Source organism: Mustela nivalis, assembly GCF_964662115.1.
Source record: "Mustela nivalis genome assembly, chromosome: 2".
Taxonomy (NCBI): domain Eukaryota; kingdom Metazoa; phylum Chordata; class Mammalia; order Carnivora; family Mustelidae; genus Mustela; species Mustela nivalis.
The window spans coordinates 90,871,718-90,894,320 of record NC_139021.1 but is presented as its reverse complement, the minus strand read 5'-3'; the positions used below and the strand labels follow the sequence as shown (position 1 = coordinate 90,894,320).

The following is a 22,603-nucleotide window of genomic DNA, read 5'->3' as shown; positions in this document are numbered from 1 at the left end:
ATATTTTTTTATTTTTTAATAAACATATAATGTATTATTAGCCCCAAGGGTACAGGTCTGTGAATCGCCAGGTTTACACACTTCACAGCACTCACCATAGCACATACCCTACCGGATGTCCATAACCCCACCACCCTCACCCTACCCCCCCCAGCCCTCCTCAGTTTGTTTTGTGACATTAAAAGTCTCTTATGGTTTGTCTCCCTCCTGATCCCATCTTATTTCATGTATTCTTTTCCTACCCCCCCAACCCCCCCATGTTGCATCTCCACTTCCTCATATCAGGGAGATCATATGATAGCTGTCTTTCTCCGATTGACTTATTTCGCTAAGCATAATACCCTTTAGTTCCATCCACTTCGTTACAAGTATCTTGTCATTTTAAACGGGACCAACCTATACATCCAAGGAAGTGATCCACACTTACACCTGTATTACATTTCTTGAAGAAAAGTTATTTAGGAGCAAAGCATGAGTATATTCAGAGGAAATTACAGTTACATTATTATTAAATGGAAATCTGAATACTTGTATAATCAGGAAAATAAGAAAACTACAGTCTAACATTTTGTTCAGTGTACTAATTCACAGTAATTATAGATTCTCCTAATGAAAAAAAGGTATGGTGAAATTTTAAATTCTTTAAAAAAAAAGGTAACTGTCAAGAACCTAATATTCCTAGTTTTAGAAATCAAGAATCCTTGCTACGCCACTATTCTCCTTAAAGTCCAATTTGTCACCCCAAGGGTAAACTCACCAGGAATCTCCAGCTCACTTCTCAAAAATTCTATTTTGAAGTCACTCATCCAGGGTGAGCATTCTTTCAGATTCCCAGGTGGCTTTGAGTCTCTGCTCATTTTATAAAACAGTGAGTCAGTAATGTCAGTAAAGTCGCGGAGTTTCATTCCAGGTAACTTAGAACCTCCTTTCCCAAAGTGTTTATCAAATTCTTTCCCAAAATCCTGAAATCAATAATAATTTACATTAAACATTAGTGTTTAGTTTTATAATTCAGGAAGGCTCTAGATTTATACTTTTGCCTTCCTTGAATGTTTTTTGTGTTCCTCTAAAAAGACATAAAGAATACAGTTAGTAATGACCTATCAAAAATTCTTTTTTTTTTTTTAATTTTTTTTATTTTTTATTTTTATTTATTTTTTATTTTTATTTTTTTTAATTTATTTTTTATTTTCAGCATAACAGTATTCATTATTTTTCACCACACCCAGTGCTCCATGCAATTTGTGCCCTTTATAATACCCACCACCTAGTACCCCAACCTCCCACCCCCCACCCCTTCAAAACCCTCAGATTGTTTTTCAGAGTCCATAGTCTCTCATGGTTCACCTCCCCTTCCAATTTCCCCCAACTCCCTTCTCCTCTCTAACTCCCCATGTCCTCCATGCTATTTGTTATTATCAAAAATTCTAATCATAAGTTCTAATAAGGGCTTAAAAACTTTTTAACCTCTTGGTGTCCATTGTCTAGTTACTGATCTACATTATTATGACAGCAGGAGTAATTAGGAATGAGGCACTAAGTAAAGGGAGTAATTCAATAAAAATGAAAAGCCTGTGATTCTTCATCAGAGCTAAAGAGCAAAATATAAAAATGCTACATTCCTTAATAAAGGTCTTTTGGGCGCCTGGGTGGCTCAGTGGGTTAAAGCCGCTGCCTTCGGCTCAGGTCATGGTCTCAGGGTCCTGGGATTGAGTCCCACATCGGGCTCTCTGCTCAGCAGGAAGCCTGCTCCCCCCTCATCCCGCTCTCTCTCTGCCTGCCTCTCCATCTACTTGTGATCTCTCTCTGTCAAATAAATAAATAAAATCTTAAAAAAAAAAAAGGTCTTTCAAGCCATTATTTTGGATCACAAGCCAGTGTAAACATTATTTAGATAATTTACATTTCTTTTATTATAATTTTTTTTCAATTTAAATTTTGGTTAGTAAACATACAGAGCAATATTAGTTTCAGGAGTAGAATTCAGTGATTCCTCACATACATACAACACCCAGTGCTCATCACAAGTGCCCTCCTTAATATCCATCTCCCATCTAGCCCATCCCCCACCCACCACCCACCATCAACCCTCAGTTTGTTCTCTATCTTTAAGAGTCTCCTTGTGGCTTCTCTCTCTTCTTTTTCTTTTCCCCCTACCCATATGTTCATCTGTTTTCTTTTTTAAATTTCACACATGAGTGAGATCAAATGGTATTTGTCTTTCTCTGACTGACTTAACTCACTTAGTATAATACACTCTAGCTCCATCCATGTCACTGAAAATGGCAAGATTTCATTTTTTTTTTTTAAAGATTTTATTTATTTATCAGAGAGAGAGAGGGAGAGAGAGCGAGCACAGGCAGACAGAATGGCAGGCAGAGGCAGAGGGAGAAGCAGGCTCCCAGCCCAGCAAGGAGCCCGATGTGGGACTCGATCCCAGGATGCTGGGATCATGACCTGAGCCGAAGGCAGCTGCTCAACCAACTGAGCCACCCAGGCGTCCCAAGATTTCATTTTTTTAAAAAAAGATTTTATTTATTTATTTGACAGAGATCACAAGTAGGCAGAAAAGCAGGCAAAGAGAGGAGAGAGGAGGAAGCAGACTCCCTGCTCAGCAGAGAGCCCAATACAGGGCTCAATCCCAGGACCGCGGGATCATGACCTGAGCAAAAGGCAGAGGCTTTAACCCACTGAGCCACCCAGGCGCCCCATGATTTCATTTTTTGATGGCTGAGTAATATTCCATTGAATGAAAAAATATATATATACATACTATATCTTCTTTATCCATTCATCAGTTGATGCACATTTGGGTTCTCTCCATAGTTTGGCTATATCGACAATGCTGCTATAAACATTGGGGTACAAGTACCCCTTCAAATCTGCATTTTCATAGATAATTTATATTTCTAAAAGTAATTATTAGACATCCTTTATCTTTGAACATAACAAATATCTGTACTAGTCTCTACTCAAGTATTTATTTAAATTATAATCCTGGTATCAAAACAAAAAAACCCAAAAAACAAAACTTAAAGAGAATCACTAATAGTGACTTAATAATAGTCCCCAATTATCTTTCATTTTACAATTTTTTTTTTTTACCAAATTTAAAACATAAATCTAGTTAAATGAAATATATCTCCTACTTTACGATAATCCATTTTATAGGACAATTGACATATATAAAACAAATTTATTCTTTTTTTTTTTTTTAAGATTTTATTTATTTATTTGTCAGAGAGCGAGCGAGCGAGAGCGAGCACAGGCAGACAGAGTGGAAGGCCGAGTCAGAGGGAGAAGCAGGCTCCCTGTGGAGCAAGGAGCCTGATGTGGGACTCTATCCCAGGACGCTGGGATCATGACCTGAGCCGAAGGCAGCTGCTTAACCAACTGAGCCACCCAGGCGTCCCTAAAACAAATTTATTCTTTAATCTGTAGATGGACTGAAAGTATAGAAACAATCTCCAGTTCTTAAAATACATGAAAAGATTAGCTATTTCCCAAACATAATCAGTACCAACAACATATGTGAATGGCATAATGCCCTCTCTGAAGTGAAATCTGAGGCAATTCTGTTTGGGTAGATTATTATTTTAATTAATTAATTAAATGCAAATTATGCATTGATTTGGTATGAAGCAGAGAGTTCTAGATTTATTTTCCAAGGTACTCGAATTAACCTCAAAACAAGCATTGTGGGCACCTGGGTGGCTCAATGGGTTAAGAGGCTACCTTTGGCTCAGTTCATGATCCCAGGATCCTGGGATTGAGCCCTGCATCGGGCTCTCTGCTGAGCAGAGAAGTTCTCTGCTTCTCCCTCTCTCTCTGCCTACTTTTGTTCTCCTCTATCAAATAAATAAATAAAAATTTTAAAAAACAAAAACAAACAAGTATTGTGCCTGGCAGGGATGATAGGGCCACTCTGATACCCTCCCTCCGTTAGAGTTGGATGCAGCTGTGCTCTGCAGCAGCTGGGAAGAACAATGGTCTATCCTAAGAGATTTCTAGGGTAGAGCATTATGGTACCCAGCATGCAGGAAAAGAAATGGCCATGAATTCGAAGGGATAACATGCAGTCTTCACTGAGGACCGCACAGTAATATTCTACATGGACTGATGAACAGGGCCACTGCAGATATTCTCACACCAGCTGAGGAGAGAGAGAGCAAACTAGGATGACATACCCTGCCCTCTGTCTGGGGCCGGGGTCAGAGCATCTTGAGAGGAGGGCAAATAGAGGAAGGCTGCACAAGAACAGTACTGCTGAAATGAAGCTTTCTCACAGGTGATGGACTGGTTTCACTATGCTAGGGGACTTGCTATCAGTTGCCATTCTGCTGTTCTCTCCATTTGATACAGGGCAAGTCTCTTGTTTTTCAGAACTAGTTTCTTTGTTTAGAACAAGGTATGGCAAAATATGGCCTGCAAGTCAAAGCCCACTGCCTGTTTTTAATAAATAAAATTTTACTGGAATCCTGCCAACCATGCCTGTTCATTTACATATTGTCTAGGGCTGCTTTTGCACTAGGATGACAGATTTGAGTACTCATAACATGAGACTGGTTTGGCCTGAAAACTGAAAATCTGGACCTTTACAGAAAACACATGTAGACCACTGGTTTAAGAAAAAACAAACACAAAGATGTTTTCAAATCTAGTGTTCTACAATTTTATAAAATTTATGAATGCTAGTACACTGATTTTTTTTTTTTTTTATCAGAGAGAGAGAGGGAGAGAGAGCGAGCACAGGCAGACAGAATGGCAGGCAGAGGCAGAGGGAGAAGCAGGCTCCCAGCCCAGCAAGGAGCCCGATGTGGGACTCGATCCCAGGACACTGGGATCATGACCTGAGCCGAAGGCAGCTGCTTAACCAACTGAGCCACCCAGGCGTCCCACTGATTTTAAGGATATTTACAGTATGTATATTTCCTTCTGAGGCTCTTGTATATTCAATAGTGTGAGATAGATTTGATATGATGTATAGCCCAATATTATGTCATAACATGAAGTACAAAGAGTTATGGTTTTATCTTTACTTTTAGGATATATCACTGATCACATTTAGGCAACAGATAGTCCTGCATGTTCCCACATTCATACTACATTAAAACTACCCTAAGTAGGAATGTACCTAAAGTACCCACCAAAATCTAACTCTCCTTATCAAAACTATACCAATTATTCATCTAATTCAAGATGCTAGTTTCACATCAGGCAGCATTCTAGGAGATGGAGAGAAAACATGAGCAAGACAAAATCCCTGTCCACAAGTCTAATTAATTCATAAATGAAAGGAAGAGCTAAAGAGAAATATCATTTTACACTCCTAAGGGTCTCCCCAGAAGAACCTATACACACATAGTCACAGCAGCAGCATTCATAACAGCTAAGACATGGAAACATTCCAAATGTCCATCCACTAACAAAAGGATAAACAAAATGTGGCATGTTCTTATAGTAGAATAATATACAGCAATTAAAAGGAATGTCCAGAAGAGGCAAATCTACAGAAACAGAAAGTACTTTAGTGGTTGCTTAGCATGACAGGAGGTGGGGGATTGAGAGTAACTGCTAACAGGTATGTGCTTTTAGGGGTGATAAAAATGTTCTAGGTGCCCAGGTGGCTCAATTGGTTAAGCAGATGATTTCAGCTCAGGTCATGATCTCAGGGTTCTGGGATCAAGCCCCACATCAGGCTCCCTGCTCAGCAGAGATTCTACTTCTCTCTCTGCCCTCAGCCCCGCATCCTCAGCTCATGCTTGCTCTCACTCTCTCTCAAATAAATAAATAAAATCTCAAAAATGGGGCACCTGGGTGCCTCAGTTGGTTAAACATCTCCCTTTGGCTCAGGTCATGATCCTGGGGTCCTAGGATCAAGCCCTGCACTGGGCTCTCTGCTCAGTAGGGAGCCTGCTTCTCCTCCCTCTGCCTGCCCCTGCCCATCGCTTGTGCTCACTCTCTGTCTAGTGCTCTCACTCTCTCTCTCTCCCTCTCAAATAAATAAATAAATAAAATCTTAACAAAAAACCTTTTAAAAAAGGATAATGTTCTAAAACTTATGTGTAATACTTACATAAATGTAAATATAATAAAAACTATAGCATTGTATACTTCAAATAGATGGATTATAGGGTATATGAATTATATCTTAATAAAACAGTTATTTACAAAAAAACCCAGAAGAGACAAAGATCCTCCTTTGTAGTGGAGACTGTGAAACTTGAGAACTCTGGCAATATGAATACCAGGATTTCTCTTTATGCTCTTATATTTCTTGAAGTTTACTAAACAAAGTTAATTTAATAAAAATTATAAAAATCAGTGATTAATGCTAATAGAGTTGTATATAAGGTATGTTACACAACAGAGAAAGAGTACCTAGTTCTTATTGGGGAAGGAGGTTCAGGGAAGGCTCTGCAGTAGAAACAATGCATAAGCCAAGTCTCTAAGGGTGAGTTCTCCAGATGGAAAGAGAGAAGGTAAACCCACTTAAAGGGAGCAACAAGCATAATGCACGGTGCTGTGAAATCTGGACATCTCAAGGTTCATTTTTATCTCCACTGGCTCCAAGGGGTTTCCTGATTCCCTCCAAACTGAGGCATGTTCTCTTCCTTTCAACTCTAGAACAACTTTAGAAACAGATTTCATGTATCATATTTGTTCTCAAGCCACAATTTTTACCTACTGCATTTGTCAGACATCCCTCTGAATACAGGAACTGGGTCCGTCTTCTCTTTGTATGTCCTGTAGCATCTAGGAGTATGCCTTGGACAGAGGGAAGGGCTCAAAATGGTCATCAACTTGTACACAATACAAGTATTTTCTTTTTCTTTGTCTTTTTTTTTTTTTTAAGATTTTATTTATTTATTTGACAGAGATCACAAGTAGGCAGAGGCAGGCAGAGAGAGAGAGGGGGAGGCAGGCTCCCTGCTGAGCAGAGAGCCCGATGTGGGGCTGGATCTCAGGACTCTGGGATCATGACCTGAGCCGAAGGCAGAGGCTTTAACCACTGAGCCACCCAGCACCTCTACAAGTGCTTTCTTTCTTTCTTTCTTTTTTTTTAAAGATTTTATTTATTTATTTGACAGACAGAGATCACAAGTAGGCAGAGAGGCAGGCAGAGAGAGAGAGGGGGAGGTGCTGAGCAGACAGCCCGATGCGGGGCTTTATCCCAGGACCCTGGGATCATGACCTGAGCCGAAGGCAGAGGCTTTAACCCACTGAGCCACCCAGGTGCCCCTACAAGTGCTTTCTTAATCCAACATTCAAATAATTAGGAGAATGAAAAACATTAAACTACAGCATAAAGGAGGGCACTTGGTGTTGTATGTAAGCAAACCACTGAATTCTACCCCAGAAACCAATACTGCACTATATGTTAACTAATAAAATTTAAATTAAAAAGTTAACAAATATATTGAACCACATGTAACCTTCAAATCTAAAAATCTGAGCATGAAGAACAGAATGCAATAAAAGCCCCATGGTTTTATCTATTGCCCCACCTGCCACTATCTGACCTAAATATGTGCATCACTATCTCACCAAAAGCATTAGATCTGAAGATAAGTTTACAACTTTAATAGACATTTTAAAACCAGAATTATTAACAAACCATCAAATATAAATATTGATCTTCACAATGATTACATTATTATAAAGTCAGGCTGCCACCAATCCATACCTGAATAAACCGCTTTCTGAAAGCCCCAAGGCCTGGAGCCCTTGGGTTTCCCAAGGCTGCATACATTCTTTCATACATCTTTTCAATGTTTTTTTTATTAACAGGGGTTTTTGCCAGTTCGACTTTCATATCATCAATCCAATCCTGGGAAGAAAAAAAAAAAGAACAACCAAGTTGACTGCAAGGAGGTTTTATCCAAAATCTATGTTTTATGAACTAGAAGCTATTACATTACCTTAAAGAGCATTTCAGGATTAGAGAGCTGTTCTAGGGCACTAATAAAATCTTGAATCACTCCTCCTTGATTCAACTTAATTTTAATCCTATAAAACAATTACCAAGGCCCACAGTTTATTTACATATAATTATTTATATTCATATATAAAATTATATTATTACCAACTAATAGTCTAGGGAAAGAACAATTTTAAAATTTTGTTCAATATTAGATGAAGTACAAAGCATACAGTCTATCAAGAGTTGAGCTTCTCAGATAAAGGGAAAGCAAATCTCTTTGCAAATGTTGTTGACATTTTAATGTACACAATTTGATACATACGGTTTCTGAAATTATGTTATGAAAGAAAAGGCCACTTTCTCAGCATGCTTTCAAACCTTTCTCTTTTTTTGTTTTAAGATTTATTTATTTGGGAGAAAGAACACATGCATAAAGTGGAAGAGGGGCAGAGGGAAAGAGAGAATCTCCAGCAGATTCCCAACTGAGCAAGGAGCCTGACTCTGGGGTCTCGATCCCACGACCCTCAGATCATGACCTGAGCTGAGATCAAGAGTTGGACGCTCAACCAACTGAGCCACTCAGATGCCCTTCTTTTTTCTTAAAAATAAATAAATAAATAAATAAATAAATAAAAAATTAATCATGTTGCAGTTGACTATGTTGAGAGACCCAGGGGTGGGCCGGGCACCATCGGTGGCAGATGGACTTACAGCAGCCAACCCATCCAAAAACCATGACAAAAGTGGTATCTTATTCTTACCTTCCCAGAAACACTCTAGTAAGATAAATGAGCTCATGACAAACAAACAAACAGAGAATGCCCGAAACACCATGTATTTACCAAGTATTCTTGCAAAACTAGTTTGTCATTGCTAGTTATATCTGCACTTACAAATCAAATAATAAAATGAAAAGGATGGCACTTCAGGCAGCCTACTTAGTAAGAGGGGCTTCCCAGGTATTTTGAATTAAAGAACAATTTCAGAAACTGATTTCAAAAAGCATCTTATCTGTCTGCCTCAATCAACTGATTACTGTCAACTCTTACTATTATAAGGACAGAATTTTCATGAATAACATTCTAAGATGAAAAGTATTTTATAAAAGGAAAGAAATTCAGGGGCACATGTCTGGCTTAGTCAGTAGAGCATGCAACTCTTGATCTCTAGGTTACAAGCTGGAGCCCCACACTGGGCATAAAGTTAACTTTAAAAAGGAAAAAAAAAAAAAAAAAGAAGGGGGGCACCGGGTGGCTCAGTGGGTTAAGCATCTGCCTTCAGCTTAAGCAGTGACTGGACTGAGTCCCATATTAGGCTCCCAGCTCAGCGGGGAGTCTGCTTCTCCCTCTGACCCTCCCCCGACTCATACTTTCTCTCTCTCACTCTCTCTCTCAAATAAATAAAATCTTAAAAAAAAAAAATAAAGGAAAAAGTTCTGTGATAAATAACATACCTGGGGTAGATATATTCAACAAAGAGATGTCTAAGATTTTCTATTTTTTAATGACAGCTCTAATTAATTTGAAGACAAACACAAGCTTCTATGTGTTTTATTTATCTTTTTCTTAAGTTAACTCTATGCCCAACATGGGGCTTGACCTCAGGACCCCAAGACCAGGAGTCATGTGCTCCACTGACTGAGCCCCCATGTGTTTGCTTTTATCATACACTTTAAAACCTATAGTATTTGATCAACCCACCTTGCCACAAACTCCTTATTCTTATGGCCAGTAGAAGTATCTTTGAAGGAATAGCTTTCACTACTTATTATAAAGGGGTAGGCAATTGCCTGTGGATAGTTATTAGCAATCTCTTCCACAGTATGCTGGACAGCAACAGCTTCCTCTTTGTCCAGTAAGGCCACCATATGGCTGATCCAGCCAATGAACTGCCAGCAAGGAATGGAAGAAATCTAAAACACAGAGAACTGTAACTTAATAATGAATACAACTTTTAGCACTGTTTTATTGTGAAAGTATTGTGTGCCCAATATAAAATATATCTATAATCAGAAGCATACAGAAGTAAGTCTAAAATAAAACATCTTCTCTCCCTCAGCCTTCTTAGTTCTTATTCCACTTAAGCACCATTCCATTCTTCTAGATGTTTTGTATGTATGTACAGACATATCCGTTCTTTGCAAGAATGGAATCAGACTAGATATACTGTTGCTGGTTTTTCTTAGGTGAATGGATAGATGTACCTCATTCTTTTTAACAGCTGGATAGCATTCCGTTTTATTTAATTACTGCTGTATAATGAATTTTTAGGGTATTTTCCAAGTTTTGCTATTATAGATAATGCTACAATGAACATTTCTACATGTTTATCTCTTTGTATTTGTGCTATGTGTGCCCACAGGATAAATTTCTAGAAGTATAATTACTGTGTGAACACTAACAACTGTTAAAAAAAAATTGCTAGATTTCCCTCTGAAAGGATTTTTCAAATTTTCATTCTTACAAGCATAATGGAAACTCATATAATTCAATACCAAAAAAATCTGATTAAAAATAGGCATAAGACCTGAGTAAACATTTTTCCAAAGAAACATACAGATGGCCGACAGACACATGAAAAGATGCTCGTTATCACTCATCATCAGGGAAATGCAAATCAAAACCCCATGAAATATCACGCCTACCAGAATAGCTGGTATCCAAAAACAAAAAACAAGTGTTGGTGAGGTTGTGGAGAAAAGGGAACCCTTGTGTACTTTTGGTGGTAATGTAAATTGATGCAGCCACTGTAGAAAACAGTATGGAGATTGCTCAGAAAGTTAAAAGTAGAAACACCATACAATTCAGTCATTCTACTTCTAGGTATTTACTCAAAGAAAACAAAAACATAAACTCAAAAAGATATTTGCACCCTCATGTTTATTGCAGCATTATTTACAATAGCTAATATATAAAAGCACCCCAAGTCTCCATGAATAGATGAATGGATGATGAAAATGTGGTTTATGTAAGAATGAAATCTTGCCATGTGTGAATACATGGATGGACCCAGTAGGTATTATGCTAAGTGAAATAAGTCAGACAAAGAAAGACAAATATACTTATGTGGCATAAAAAAAAATAAATAAAATCTAAAAATAAAAGAAAACAAAAACAAAAAACAAAAAACAAATGAACAAACAAGAAACAGAAACAGACTCATTAATACAGACAATAAACTAGTGGTTTCCAGAGGAGACGGATGAGCCAGGATAAGCAAAATAGTTGATGGGGATTAAGAAGTACAAACTTCCAGTTATAAAATAAATAAGTCACGGGGATATAAAGTATACCATAGGTAATACAGCCACCAATACTGTAATAATACTGTATAATGACAGATGGTTACTACACTTGTCATGATGAGCCCTAAGTAATGGACAGAATTGCTCAATCATTATACTGCATGCCTGAAACTTATGGTATTGTTATGTCAACTGTATATTCAATTTAAAAAAAGTATATTCATAGTTGACTACTTTACAAAATCCAACACAAAAGACAATTTTAAAAATTTATTGTCAATCTGAGAGGTGAAAAAGATCTAATTTTAATTTTCATGTTTCTTTAAACCATGCATGCATTTCCTCTGACCACTTTCTACTGGTCTATTTTTTTTTTTTTTTTTTTAGAGGGAGACACCAGCTCTTTGTCTCTAATACATGTTGCAAATATTTTTTCTGGCAGTTTTTTTTTTTAAACTTCATATATATTGTTGTTTTTTGTTTTTTTCCCCTGCAAGGAAGTGCTGATTCTTTTCCTTTATAGTTTCTGGATTTTGTCTTTTTACAGAAAAAAGAGTTAGAGCTTTTTAATGTATTAATTTTAAGATAAAATCTGATCCACTTGGAATGTTGGTATGAGGAGTGAACATGGCAAGCTTCCTACTTTCATCTATTAAATGAGTAAAGAGCAAAAAATGTGGGGATAAAAAGCATCGGTCCACATAGCTCAAAGGGAGTGATCAATAAAGGTTAGTTCCCCATCTCAAATGACTCCCTGGTGCCATAACAACATTGAATGTACATTCCATTTATTTCCTCACAAATTCGAAATGCTATCTTCATCATATATAAATATTATTTTGGGAAAACTAAAATTATAATTTAATGATTTCTTCACTAATCTTTAAGAAAAACATACACACATGTATCTACTACATTTCTGAAGTTACTTTAATCTCTTTTTTAGGACCTACTGAGAAAATCCCATCCTTCTAAATCCACAAGAGGGTCGGAGTGTGTAGTAAAGCCCTGCCAGGCACTCAGTCTCCACAGCTCAGAAACCAGCACTGTTTAAAAATTTATTACATAAAGCCAACAGAGTGCTATGTTACCCTTTTGAACTGTTGTGTAACAACTCAAAGCCTGGCCCTATTGTGCAGTTAAACATCTACAGAAGTCATTAAGGAGTCTTTCAGATGGCTCAAATGACAGAAAGATAGTAGGATGATGCAGCTTCGTTTTGGGAGAGGCCTGTGCGGGACCCACAAGTGGTGAGCAGAACACTGTGGGGTTGTGCCTGCACCCCCTAGCTGCTCACTGCACACTTGAAGGCCTCAGGATCCTCATGAACATGGTGCTGCCAGCAGGCACTGTAGTCACCGGGGGTGGGATGCCAGCTGAAACATACTCCCTCTCCCTGAGATAAATAATAAACTGAGCATAAGGCACCAACAGATGTTCCAGACTACAGCTTAGTCATTCTGGACAGCAAATTGTGCTATAGAAAATTCCCGCCTTGTCCCAAACATATCTCCTCCTCTTCCTGAGGCAGACACAGTGTTCTTATCAACACCCACAGAAGCAAATGGGTAAATGTAAACACCCTTTTATAGAGCTTTAAATTACCTACAGTCTCAGAATATAGTAAAATGCAATGCTGGTTAGGAAAACCTGTAATATATGCATTGCACATACTAATGTGTTTAGATATAAACAGAAACATGTCTTTAAGCTCTGTAAAGTTCTCTTCATTAGAAAATAGACACTAACCTCTTTTGTCATTAGGCTCAGGGTCTCCTCTGGATATAGTTCTATAATCTGCAGTAGTCTGGGAAACTTCAGCCTGGCTTCACTGGAATGCAATTTTAAAGCTTTCAACATTTTGTCTACCACAATGGCTGGATACGTCTGTAGTTCTAGAGACTCAGTAACTACAAAGGACAGGAGAGAAGGAAAAAAACGGTCAGTATACCCACTTACACATACATAAACTATAAATTTAACAAATGACTACATTTCCCTTTGGGCTTCTATTTTGTAATATGTCACTGTTCTCTTTTAACAAGTACTTTAGATCAACAAACACCAGATGCAGTTTTGGGCCATATGTAAAAGCTTCCATCTTGAAGCTGAATTCTTCACTGGAATATGCATTCTGTATGCAGCACCGTTGCCTTCTTGGGCCAGAGGGAACATTGAACAGCTGCTGGTTACTGAATTTTTTTCAAGAGCAAGAGGCAGGCCACATAGCCAATATTACCAAAGCTACAAGTAAAATGTAGAAACTATAAGCAAATGGAAAGATAGTGTGACTGTTTATATGCAGGTCATGTTGCTTGAAGATGCTGTTGCTTCTTAAAAAGACAAGACTTTTCTCAGAATAACTGTCATTTAAAATCCCAAGATACAAGGGTGCCTAGATGGCTCAGTGGGTTAAAGCTGCCTTCGGCTCAGGTCATGATCTCAGGATCCCAGAATCGAGCCCCACATCGGGCTGTCTGCTCAGCAAGGAGCCTCCTTCCCGCTACCCCTCTCTGCCTGCCTTTCTGTCTACTTGTGATCTCCGTCTGTCAAACAAACAAACAAACAAACAAAAATAAATAAATAAAATCTTAAACAAACAAACAGACAGACAAAAACCTAAGATGCAGAGGCTCCTGAGTGGTTCAGTCAGATGAGCATCTGACTCTTGATTTTGTCTCAGGTCATAATCTCAGGGTCATGGGATAGAGCCCAAGTCTGGCTCCAAGCTCAACTTGGAAGTCTGTTTGAGATTCCCTCTCTCCCTCCCCTTCTGCACCTCCATCCACTCACGTGCCCATGCCCCCTTCTCTCTCTCAAATATAATCTTTAAAAAAAAAATAAAAACAAGCAAACAGGAAACAAAGTATCTACAGAAGTCTTAAGGTTTTGGCCTAACACAATGTTACAAACTAAATGATTTTTCCTTTTGTGACCCACCTGATGCACTCTCCTCCTCCTTGCGGAGCTGCTGGTCACAGAAATCCACCAGCGTCATGTAAGCATCTGTCAGGCTGGCTAGAGGACCCTGGCCCATGAGGGAAGGCTGGGACTCCTCCTCAGCTATCCGCACGGCCTCAGAAAGGTGATGGAATGCTCTCTGGTGCAGACCTGTGATCACCTGGAATTCACAGATGTCTCAATTGTGAACCTGTGAGTGCAGCTTAAGTTTTCTGGAAGAACTCTACTTTCGACTTGTGATGACAAAGAAAGAATACTTGTGATTTGTGAGCCATGAGATAACACAGAAAGCTGGTTAAATGGAAAAGGGAGTCTGTCTGCCCTGATTGTGAAACAGTGAGTCATTTCAGTATAATCCTCAGTACTTTTAAAACCCAGAAGGTCCACTAGTCATGCAGAATTGGCACCAAAGATCAATGGGGGATCATGTAGCCTGTCAGAAACTGAAGAAGAGATGGAAGTTGGCACTTTATCCTCACCACCCTGCTCAGATGTTGGGTAGTAACACTGAGGAGGAAGAAGGCAAGGCTAACAACTAAAGTGAAGTAGGCACAGGGAAAATACAAAATCATCTGAGAAAAGCTAGGCAAAGCAGACACTACATAAAAAAGTGGAAAAGGCTGATTTGCTCCACAAAATAATGGGACGTCTGGATGGCAACTGGTGGTGAAATCCATTAGCAAAATTCTTGGAAGAACTGTCCACATCAATCCAACACAAATTTTTCACTTCTAATACTGAAACAATCTGTATCATTCAAATAAACAGGAAATAATTGAATATGTCAGTTTTCCACATAAGAAACTTGGCTGTATAACTGTCAAATACATTCTCAAAACACAAAGCAATCATCATTTCTCATTATTTCTTTTGTGTAGTCAGAAGGCTGCACACTGGAGACGTACAACACACAAACATAAAAAGTTTACTCTTCCAGTATTCATTACCTTTTCTGCATTCTCTGTACTGGATCCAGAAAGATCCAAAATTCTTCTAGCCTTGCTTTCCTCGATTTCAGCGAGGCAGTTTGGCTCCCTGATGAGAGCCTCAGCTATGATTCTGTATGTTGTACCCAAAAGAATATTCTGATCATGGAAAGCAAGAACATTTTTGCTTATGTAACTTGATGTGCTCTCACCTGTTGGATTAAAAACATACACATAAACACAGATGATTTTCTCAGAAATAAATGGATGTCATTAATTAAAAAAAAAAAAGGATACTCATAGTGTACAGAAGTTGTTTTCTATTAAAAATTTAAAATAAATCGTCTAACTATAAGAAACTGGCTTCATACAGTGGTTAGGGAATTTCTTGAACTCATATGAATGAAAAAATGTTCTTTGTTAGCAGTGACTACAGCAAAGTCTATAGAGGCTAAGGCAATTAAAACACTGAATAAACTTTTATTCAAGTACCATCATTCTGCATTTTGTCAAAGTACCTAAATCCATTATAAAGGAAAGAAAATGTCTCTTTTTAATGCAATTGTGCATATACATTAAAAACCAGATTAGATTTTTAAATTGCTACTGTGATTTATAGCTGATAAAGCAACAAATGCTGCTGCACGTAAAGGTCTAGTTCTAATGTCTTACTATGGCTTTGGGGAAGGAAGCCCTGGTCAAGCCTGCAGCTTGCAGAGGATACAAGAAGGGTACAAAGAGAAGGGGCTGTCACCCCGCAAGTCCAATCAGCCATTCTACCCTGCTCATCCATCTGTGAAAATTCTCTGCCAGATTACCCTCAGATACATGTTCAAAACTACTGGCCCTATTATTTCACAAGACAGTTAAAAACTACAGCCATATGATGACTACTAAAACTGTAGGATTAGTATTTTTTTTTTAAGATTTTATTTATTTGACAGAGATCACAAGTAGGCAGAGAGGCAGGCAGAGAGAGAGGAGGAAGCAGGCTCCCTGCTGAGCAGAGAGCCCTATGCGGGGCTTGATCCCAGAACCCTGGGATCATGACCTGAAACAGAGGCTTTAACCCACTGAGCCACCCTGGCGCCCCTAATATTAGGAGTACTAATATTATCTTAGTATCAGCCAACTCCTTCTCCTCTCCTCCATTCCTCCCACCCAAAACCCCTAAAAATATTTAAGCAAACATAACGATGATTTTCTGCTCCTGATAAATATGGAGAGCGTGCTTCTCCTATTTGCATTTTTACTGAGACTAATAGTCTGATATAATTCCCTGTCTTACTGAAGAGTCCAACTTGGGAATTTGGTTGTCAGCATGGTCAATAATATTGCTGCTATATACCCCGGGACAGAGGGCAGCAAAACAGGTGGAGTGAACCCAAAACTCACATAGTGAATTCTTTTTCTCCCCTCAGTTTTGAGGGCTATGTTAAAAAAAAAAAGAAAAGAAAAGCTGAGGAGGAAAAAGATGTTTCATATTCAATTTTTTAAAAGGCAATTCTTCTAAGTAAACAAGGTTTTCAAAATAATTAAACTATGAGACCCATAATTTGCATAAATATTACAGAAAAAATTTTAATTTCAATTTTATTTGATCAATAAAGAAAATCTCCAAGAACCACATTCCATAGCATTAATAGGATGCAAAGTCCTTGGCTCCAAATATTTAATAAAATTATTACAAAAATTAATTCCCAAATGTCAGATAAAGCATCAAAATAAGTTTTAAAGATTTTTTTTTTAAAATTTATTTGACAGAGAGAAATCACAAGTAGTCGGAGAGGCAGGCAGAGAGAGAGAGAGAGGGAAGCAGGCTCCCTGCTGAGCAGAGAGCCCAATGCGGGACTCGATCCCAGGACCCTGAGACCATGACCTGAGCCGAAGGCAGTGGCTTAACCCACTGAGCCACCCAGGCGCCCCAAAATAAGTTTTAAAAGACACAGAGACATAATATAAAATAGTGCCACTGAACTTATTTCTATAGAAAAGAATAGTCCAGTACCCAATAAGGAGACTGTTTTCAGCGCTGTGAGAATCTGCTCAGGGCAGGTCTGGCCCTGGCTCCGGCTATGGCTGAGCCGGCAGTAGCTCTGCACCCACTGCATCTGCCAGTCATCTCTTGCTTTTGACTCTCTATGAAGCTCCTTCAGTAGTTTCATGGCAAGTGAGAAATTGTGCTATAGAAAAGAAAGTGGTAAGATAATACACAGGTGATCACTTAGAAATAAAAATAAAACATTTGACAGAAATTTTTAACTGGCCTTCTTCCCTTTTTGCATGACACAACTCACCTGAAAGCAGTAAATCCATCTCCTCAGTTTAAATTGTGTAAATGTATTTTTAAAAAAGATTTTATTTATTTATTTGACAGAGAGAGACACATGTCTTTTATTTTTCATGGGGAAAGCATTCACATTTCAAATGTATACAGTTCTGTCTTTTAGTAAATTTACAAAGTTGGGCAACCATCACTACTATCTAGTTCCAGAACATCTAATCAATTCAAAAAGAAACAATTTGCTCCCCATTCCCTCCAGCCATGGCAAACACTAAACTACTTTCTATCTCTATGGATTTGCCGATTCTGGACATCTCCTATCAATGAAATCAGAAACGTGGTGATTTTATCTGTCTTCTTTCACTTAGCATAGTCTTTTCTAGGTTTGCCCAAGTTACAGTGTGTATTCACACTTTATTCCTTCACATGGCTGAATAATATTCTGTTGCATGGATAGAGCACATTTTATTTATCCATTCATCTATTGATAGCTTTGGGGGTTGCCTCCACCTTTTGGCTATTTTGAATAATATTGCTGTAAATATCTATGCACAAATTTCTGTGTGGACATACACTTTCACTTCTCCCATATACCTACGAGTTGAAATGGTGGATCACATGGTAACTCTATGTTTAACTTTTTGAGGAAATGTCAGACTTGTTCTCCACAGCATCTGTACCATTTTACATTCCCATCATCAGTGTATGAGGGTTCCAATTTCTCCACATCTTCACCAATATTTGTCTGAGCAGTCTCTTTGATTACAGTGAGTGTGAAGTGGTATCTTGTGTGGTTTCAATTTGCATTTTCCTAATAACTAATAATGCTGAACATCTTTTCATGTGCTTGTTAACCATCTGTATATCTGCTTTGGAGAAATGTCTATTTAGAATTCTTAGCCCATTTTTTTAAAAGATTATTTATTTATTTGACGGAAATCACGAGTAGGCAGAGAGGCAGGCAGAGAGAGGGGGAAGCAGACTCCCTGCTTCCCGATGTGGGGCTTGATCCCAGGACCCTGAGACTATGACCTGAGCCGAAGGCAGAGGCTTAAACCATTGAGTCACCCAGGCGCCCCTTAGCCCATTTTTTAAGTTGGATTGAGTTTTTGTTGTTCAGTTATAAAGAGTTCTTTATGTGTTCTGGATAGTAGACCTTTATCAGATACATGATTTCCCAATTATTTTCTCACATGTGTATGGGTTGTCCGATCACTTTTTTGAGTGTGTTCTTGGAGGAACAGGAATTTCTAAATTTTTATGTATAACTTATCTATTTTTTATTTGTTTGGTTGTTATATGGATGTCTTTTAATTCTTCTTTACCAAATTTCAAAAGACGTTTTCATCAAACCCATGTCTTGTTCTTCACTATCCTTTCAACTATGTAGGCTAAAAATCTGAGCCTTCCTCAGCTGCATCTTCTCCATAATACTTCCTATCTCTGGACTTCTTACCTCACTTCTAGAGCATCTTTCACATTGTTTGCATTCCTACCACAACTTTCCTAGTTTGAGACTTCACAGTCTCTAGGCTTTTTCCCTCAGCAGACAATCTTCCATACAGCTTCCAACTGAGCCAGCATGTCGAAAGTAGACTGCAATTCCCAGCTTCTCACCTCCATGATTTTGCTGGAATATGTCTTGTATCTATAGCACCTTTTTCTCTTCTCAAAGTGCAAACCCTACCATTTCCATAAAGCCCCATCTGAATGCCTCCTTCTCCAGCAAGCCTTCCTACCAGGCAGAAGGTCTCTTCTTCTTGGGGCTCTCCTAGCATGATGGCCTCTCTTTTCTTCATTCATCTTATGCTGTTGGGTTGAAGTGCAGCTCTTATTCTCTTGCTAGACAGTAATCACAAGAGCTGGAATAGTAGCTTCCCAACACTGCCCCTGACAATGTTGGGTGCAGCTTCTTAGCTATACTGTAATCTTCATCACTACTCAGAACTTCCTCACCACCAAATTCCTAAACTCAAGTCACACCATTTTGACCACAAACCTACTCTACCCACCAAATTCTTGCTATGTTTGCTTTATAACCTTAAAGCCTCTGGTAACTTTACCTGCCTTCTTCCTGCTTCCACTTCCTTCCGTGTGCAATTAAGCCAGCCAGCTTTTCCCACCACTCTCTTTGCAATACTCTCAGGTCACCAGCCTTTGTCCTTGTATTACACCCACCTGGAAAAACCATACTCCTGGGTACATCGAAGTGCATGGCGTTTCTGCTCCTATACTCACAGACTCACCAGAGACCACACTGACAGTTCTTCCATGGCTCACCAGGCCCTCCACCACAGTCCAGAATAACCCACCACTCCCCCACTATTCTCAGATCTCTTCAGCTCAGCCTCTGCAGAGGGCCTACTGCCCAGAGAGAACAGAGTTCTTCCATTCACCTTTGCTTGAATCCTTTCCCTTTCAACTCCACAAGAAATCCTATCTTACTAATGATCCCTCTCTGTATGTCCTTTCTCTCCCTACCATTAAGCTTTAAAATCCCCGGTCTCCTCTTTCCTAAAAATCCAAACTCTTCCTAAACCCACCTGCTTCTCCTCATCATGGCTTCCTTAGAAGCAGGCTGTGCTCACTGCCCCTGCATATCCATCCTTATCTGTTCTTCTACCCACTCTGATCTGACTTCTGCCCCAGTGAAATAGTTCTCACTGAAGTCAGCACAAGCCTTCTCTCAATGCAAGGGCACTTTAGTTTCTGCATGCCTTTGCTCTCCTGGGTAACAGGCACTGATGATTTCTGGCCCTCCCTCTGGGCTCAGCCTCCTGGTCATCCTCTAACGTTACCATCTAGTTTCAGCTCCTTTTTGGACAAATTTCCCTTTGTTCCTCCCAAAACTGTAGGTATGTTTTGGCGACTGGTCCTGGTCACCTTATCCACTCCTGTGGCTTCAGTGATAGTCCATGTGCCAATCACCTTCAGACCTCTATTGCAAGCACAGCTCTTTTTCTCCAGAACTTTAGATTTCTTATGCATAAATTAGTAAATAGAAATTTGCTTGTTTTAAAGGCCTCACACATGCAATATGTCTTCAACTAAATGCACCCCACAAACTGCCATTCTTCCTGCATTCCCATACACTCAGCTATACAGGCAGAGAAGCCTGGGGATCCTACTTCCTCTTCCTGAACAGAACCAGTCACAGTGTCTCTCATCCATGCTTCCTTTGAACCAGTCACAGTGTCTCTCATCCATGCTTCCTTTTTCTTGAACTTGTTCACTGATCTCCACTTCTCAGACTCTAACCTTGATTGGCTGCCCTCATCAATTACCTGGAGTAATACATAGGCTGGACAACCCCTTTACCCTTCCTCCAATCCTTTCTCTCACTACAATCAGAACAGTGTTTTAAAACTGTTAATCCGGGGCACCTGGGTGGCTCAGTAGATTAAGCTTTTGTCTTCGGCTCAGGTCATAATCCCAGGGTCCTGGGATTGAGTCCTACATTGGGTTCCCTGCTCAGTGGAGAGTCTGCTTTTCCCTCTGCCTCTGCCTCCCCCGTTCTTGTGCTCTCTCTCAAATAAATAAATAAAATCTTAAAAAAAAAAAAAAACAACTGTTTATTTATCTGGTCACCTCTATCCCAGGGCTTCCTACACAAAGAAGAAAAGCCATTAAGTGGCGTTCAAGTTCACCTGACAGTCTACTAAGGAAACCAAATACCCAGGGTTACTCCTGAGTCTTTGTTTTATATTTTTTTATAAACATATAATGTATTTTTATCCCCAGGGGTACAGGTCTGTGAATCGCCAGGTTTACACACTTCACAGCACTCACCATAGCACATACCCTCCCCAATGTCCATAACCCCACCCCACTCCTTTCCCCCTTTCCCAGCAACCCTCAGTTTGTTTTGGGAGATTAAGAGTCACTTATGGTTTGTCTACCTCCCAATCCCATCTTGTTTCATTTATTCTTCTCCTACCCCTCTAAATCCCCACGTGCATCTCCACTTCCTCATATCAGAGAGATCATATGATAGTTGTCTTTCTCCAATTGACTTATTTCACTAAGCATGATACCCTCTAGTTCCATCCATGTCATCCCAAGTGGCAAAATTTCATTTCTTTTGATGGCTGCATAGTATTCCATTGTATATATATACTACATCTTCTTGATCCATTCATCTAGGTTCCTTCCATAGTTTGGATATTGTAGACATTGCTGCTATAAACATTCAGGTGCATGTGCCCCTTTGTATCACTACGTTTGTATCTTTAGGGTAAATACCCAGTAGTGCAATTGCTGGGTCGTAGGGTAGTTCTATTTTCAACATTTTGAGGAATCTTCATGCTGTTTTCCAGAGTGGTTGCACCAGCTTGCATTCCCACCAACAGTGTAGGAGGGTTCCCCTCTCTCGGCATCCTCGCCAGCATCTGTCATTTCCTGACTTGTTCATTTTAGCCATTCTGACTGGTGTGAGGTGGTCTCTCATTGTGGTTTTGATTTGTATTTCCCTGATGCTGAGGGATGTGGAGCACTTTTTCATGTGTCTGTTGGCCATCTGGATGTCTTCTTTGCAGAAATGTCTGTTCCTATCTTCTGCCCATTTCTTGATTGGATTATTTGTTCTTTGGGTGTTGAGTTTGCTAAGTTCTTTATAGATTTTGGACACTAGCCCTTTATCTAATATGTCATTTGCAAATATCTTCTCCCTTTCTGTCAGTTGTCTTTTGGTTTTGTTAACTGTTTCCTTTGCTGTGCAAAAGCTTTTGATCTTAATAAAATCCCAATAGTTCATTTTTGCCCTTGCTTCCCTTGCCTTGGGCGATGTTCCTAGGAAGACGTTGCTGCGGCTGAGGTTGAAGAGGTTGCTGCCTGTGCTCTCCTCAAGGATTTGGATGGATTCCTTTCTCACATTGAGGTCCTTCATCCATTTTGAGTCTATATTCGTGTGTGGTGTAAGGAAATGGTCCAATTTCATTTTTCTGCATGTGGCTGTCCAATTTACCCAACACCATTTATTGAAGAGGCTGTCTTTTGTCCATTGGACATTCTTTCCTACTTTGTCAAAGATTAGTTGACCATAGAGTTGAGGGTCTATTTCTGGGCTCTCTATTCTGTTCCATTGATCTATGTGTCTGTTTTTGTGCCAGTACCATGCTGTCTTGATGATGACAGCTTTGTAATAGAGCTTGAAGTCCGGAATTGTGATGCCACCAACGCTGGCTTTCTTTTTCAATATCCCTTTGGCTATTCGAGGTCTTTTCTGGTTCCATATAAATTTTACAACTATTTGTTCCATTTCTTTG

At 39.2% G+C, this 22,603-nt stretch overlaps 1 protein-coding gene across 2 annotated transcripts in view; it reads right to left on the bottom strand.

Moving 5' to 3' along the window:
* Positions 1-22,603, bottom strand: part of PRKDC (protein kinase, DNA-activated, catalytic subunit) — a 252,204-nt gene that overhangs the window by 10,319 nt on the left and 219,282 nt on the right. Inside the window, exons 70-77 of one of the 2 annotated variants that reach the window (XM_082718849.1) lie at positions 17,064-17,238; positions 15,077-15,267; positions 14,109-14,289; positions 12,918-13,078; positions 9,625-9,836; positions 7,923-8,010; positions 7,688-7,831; positions 758-962 (exon numbers count right to left, since the gene is read on the bottom strand). In XM_082718849.1, coding sequence (XP_082574975.1) covers positions 758-962; positions 7,688-7,831; positions 7,923-8,010; positions 9,625-9,836; positions 12,918-13,078; positions 14,109-14,289; positions 15,077-15,267; positions 17,064-17,238 — 1,357 coding nt within the window. The remainder of the gene's footprint in view (positions 1-757; positions 963-7,687; positions 7,832-7,922; positions 8,011-9,624; positions 9,837-12,917; positions 13,079-14,108; positions 14,290-15,076; positions 15,268-17,063; positions 17,239-22,603) is intronic. The other variant, XR_014307720.1, reaches the window with a different exon arrangement.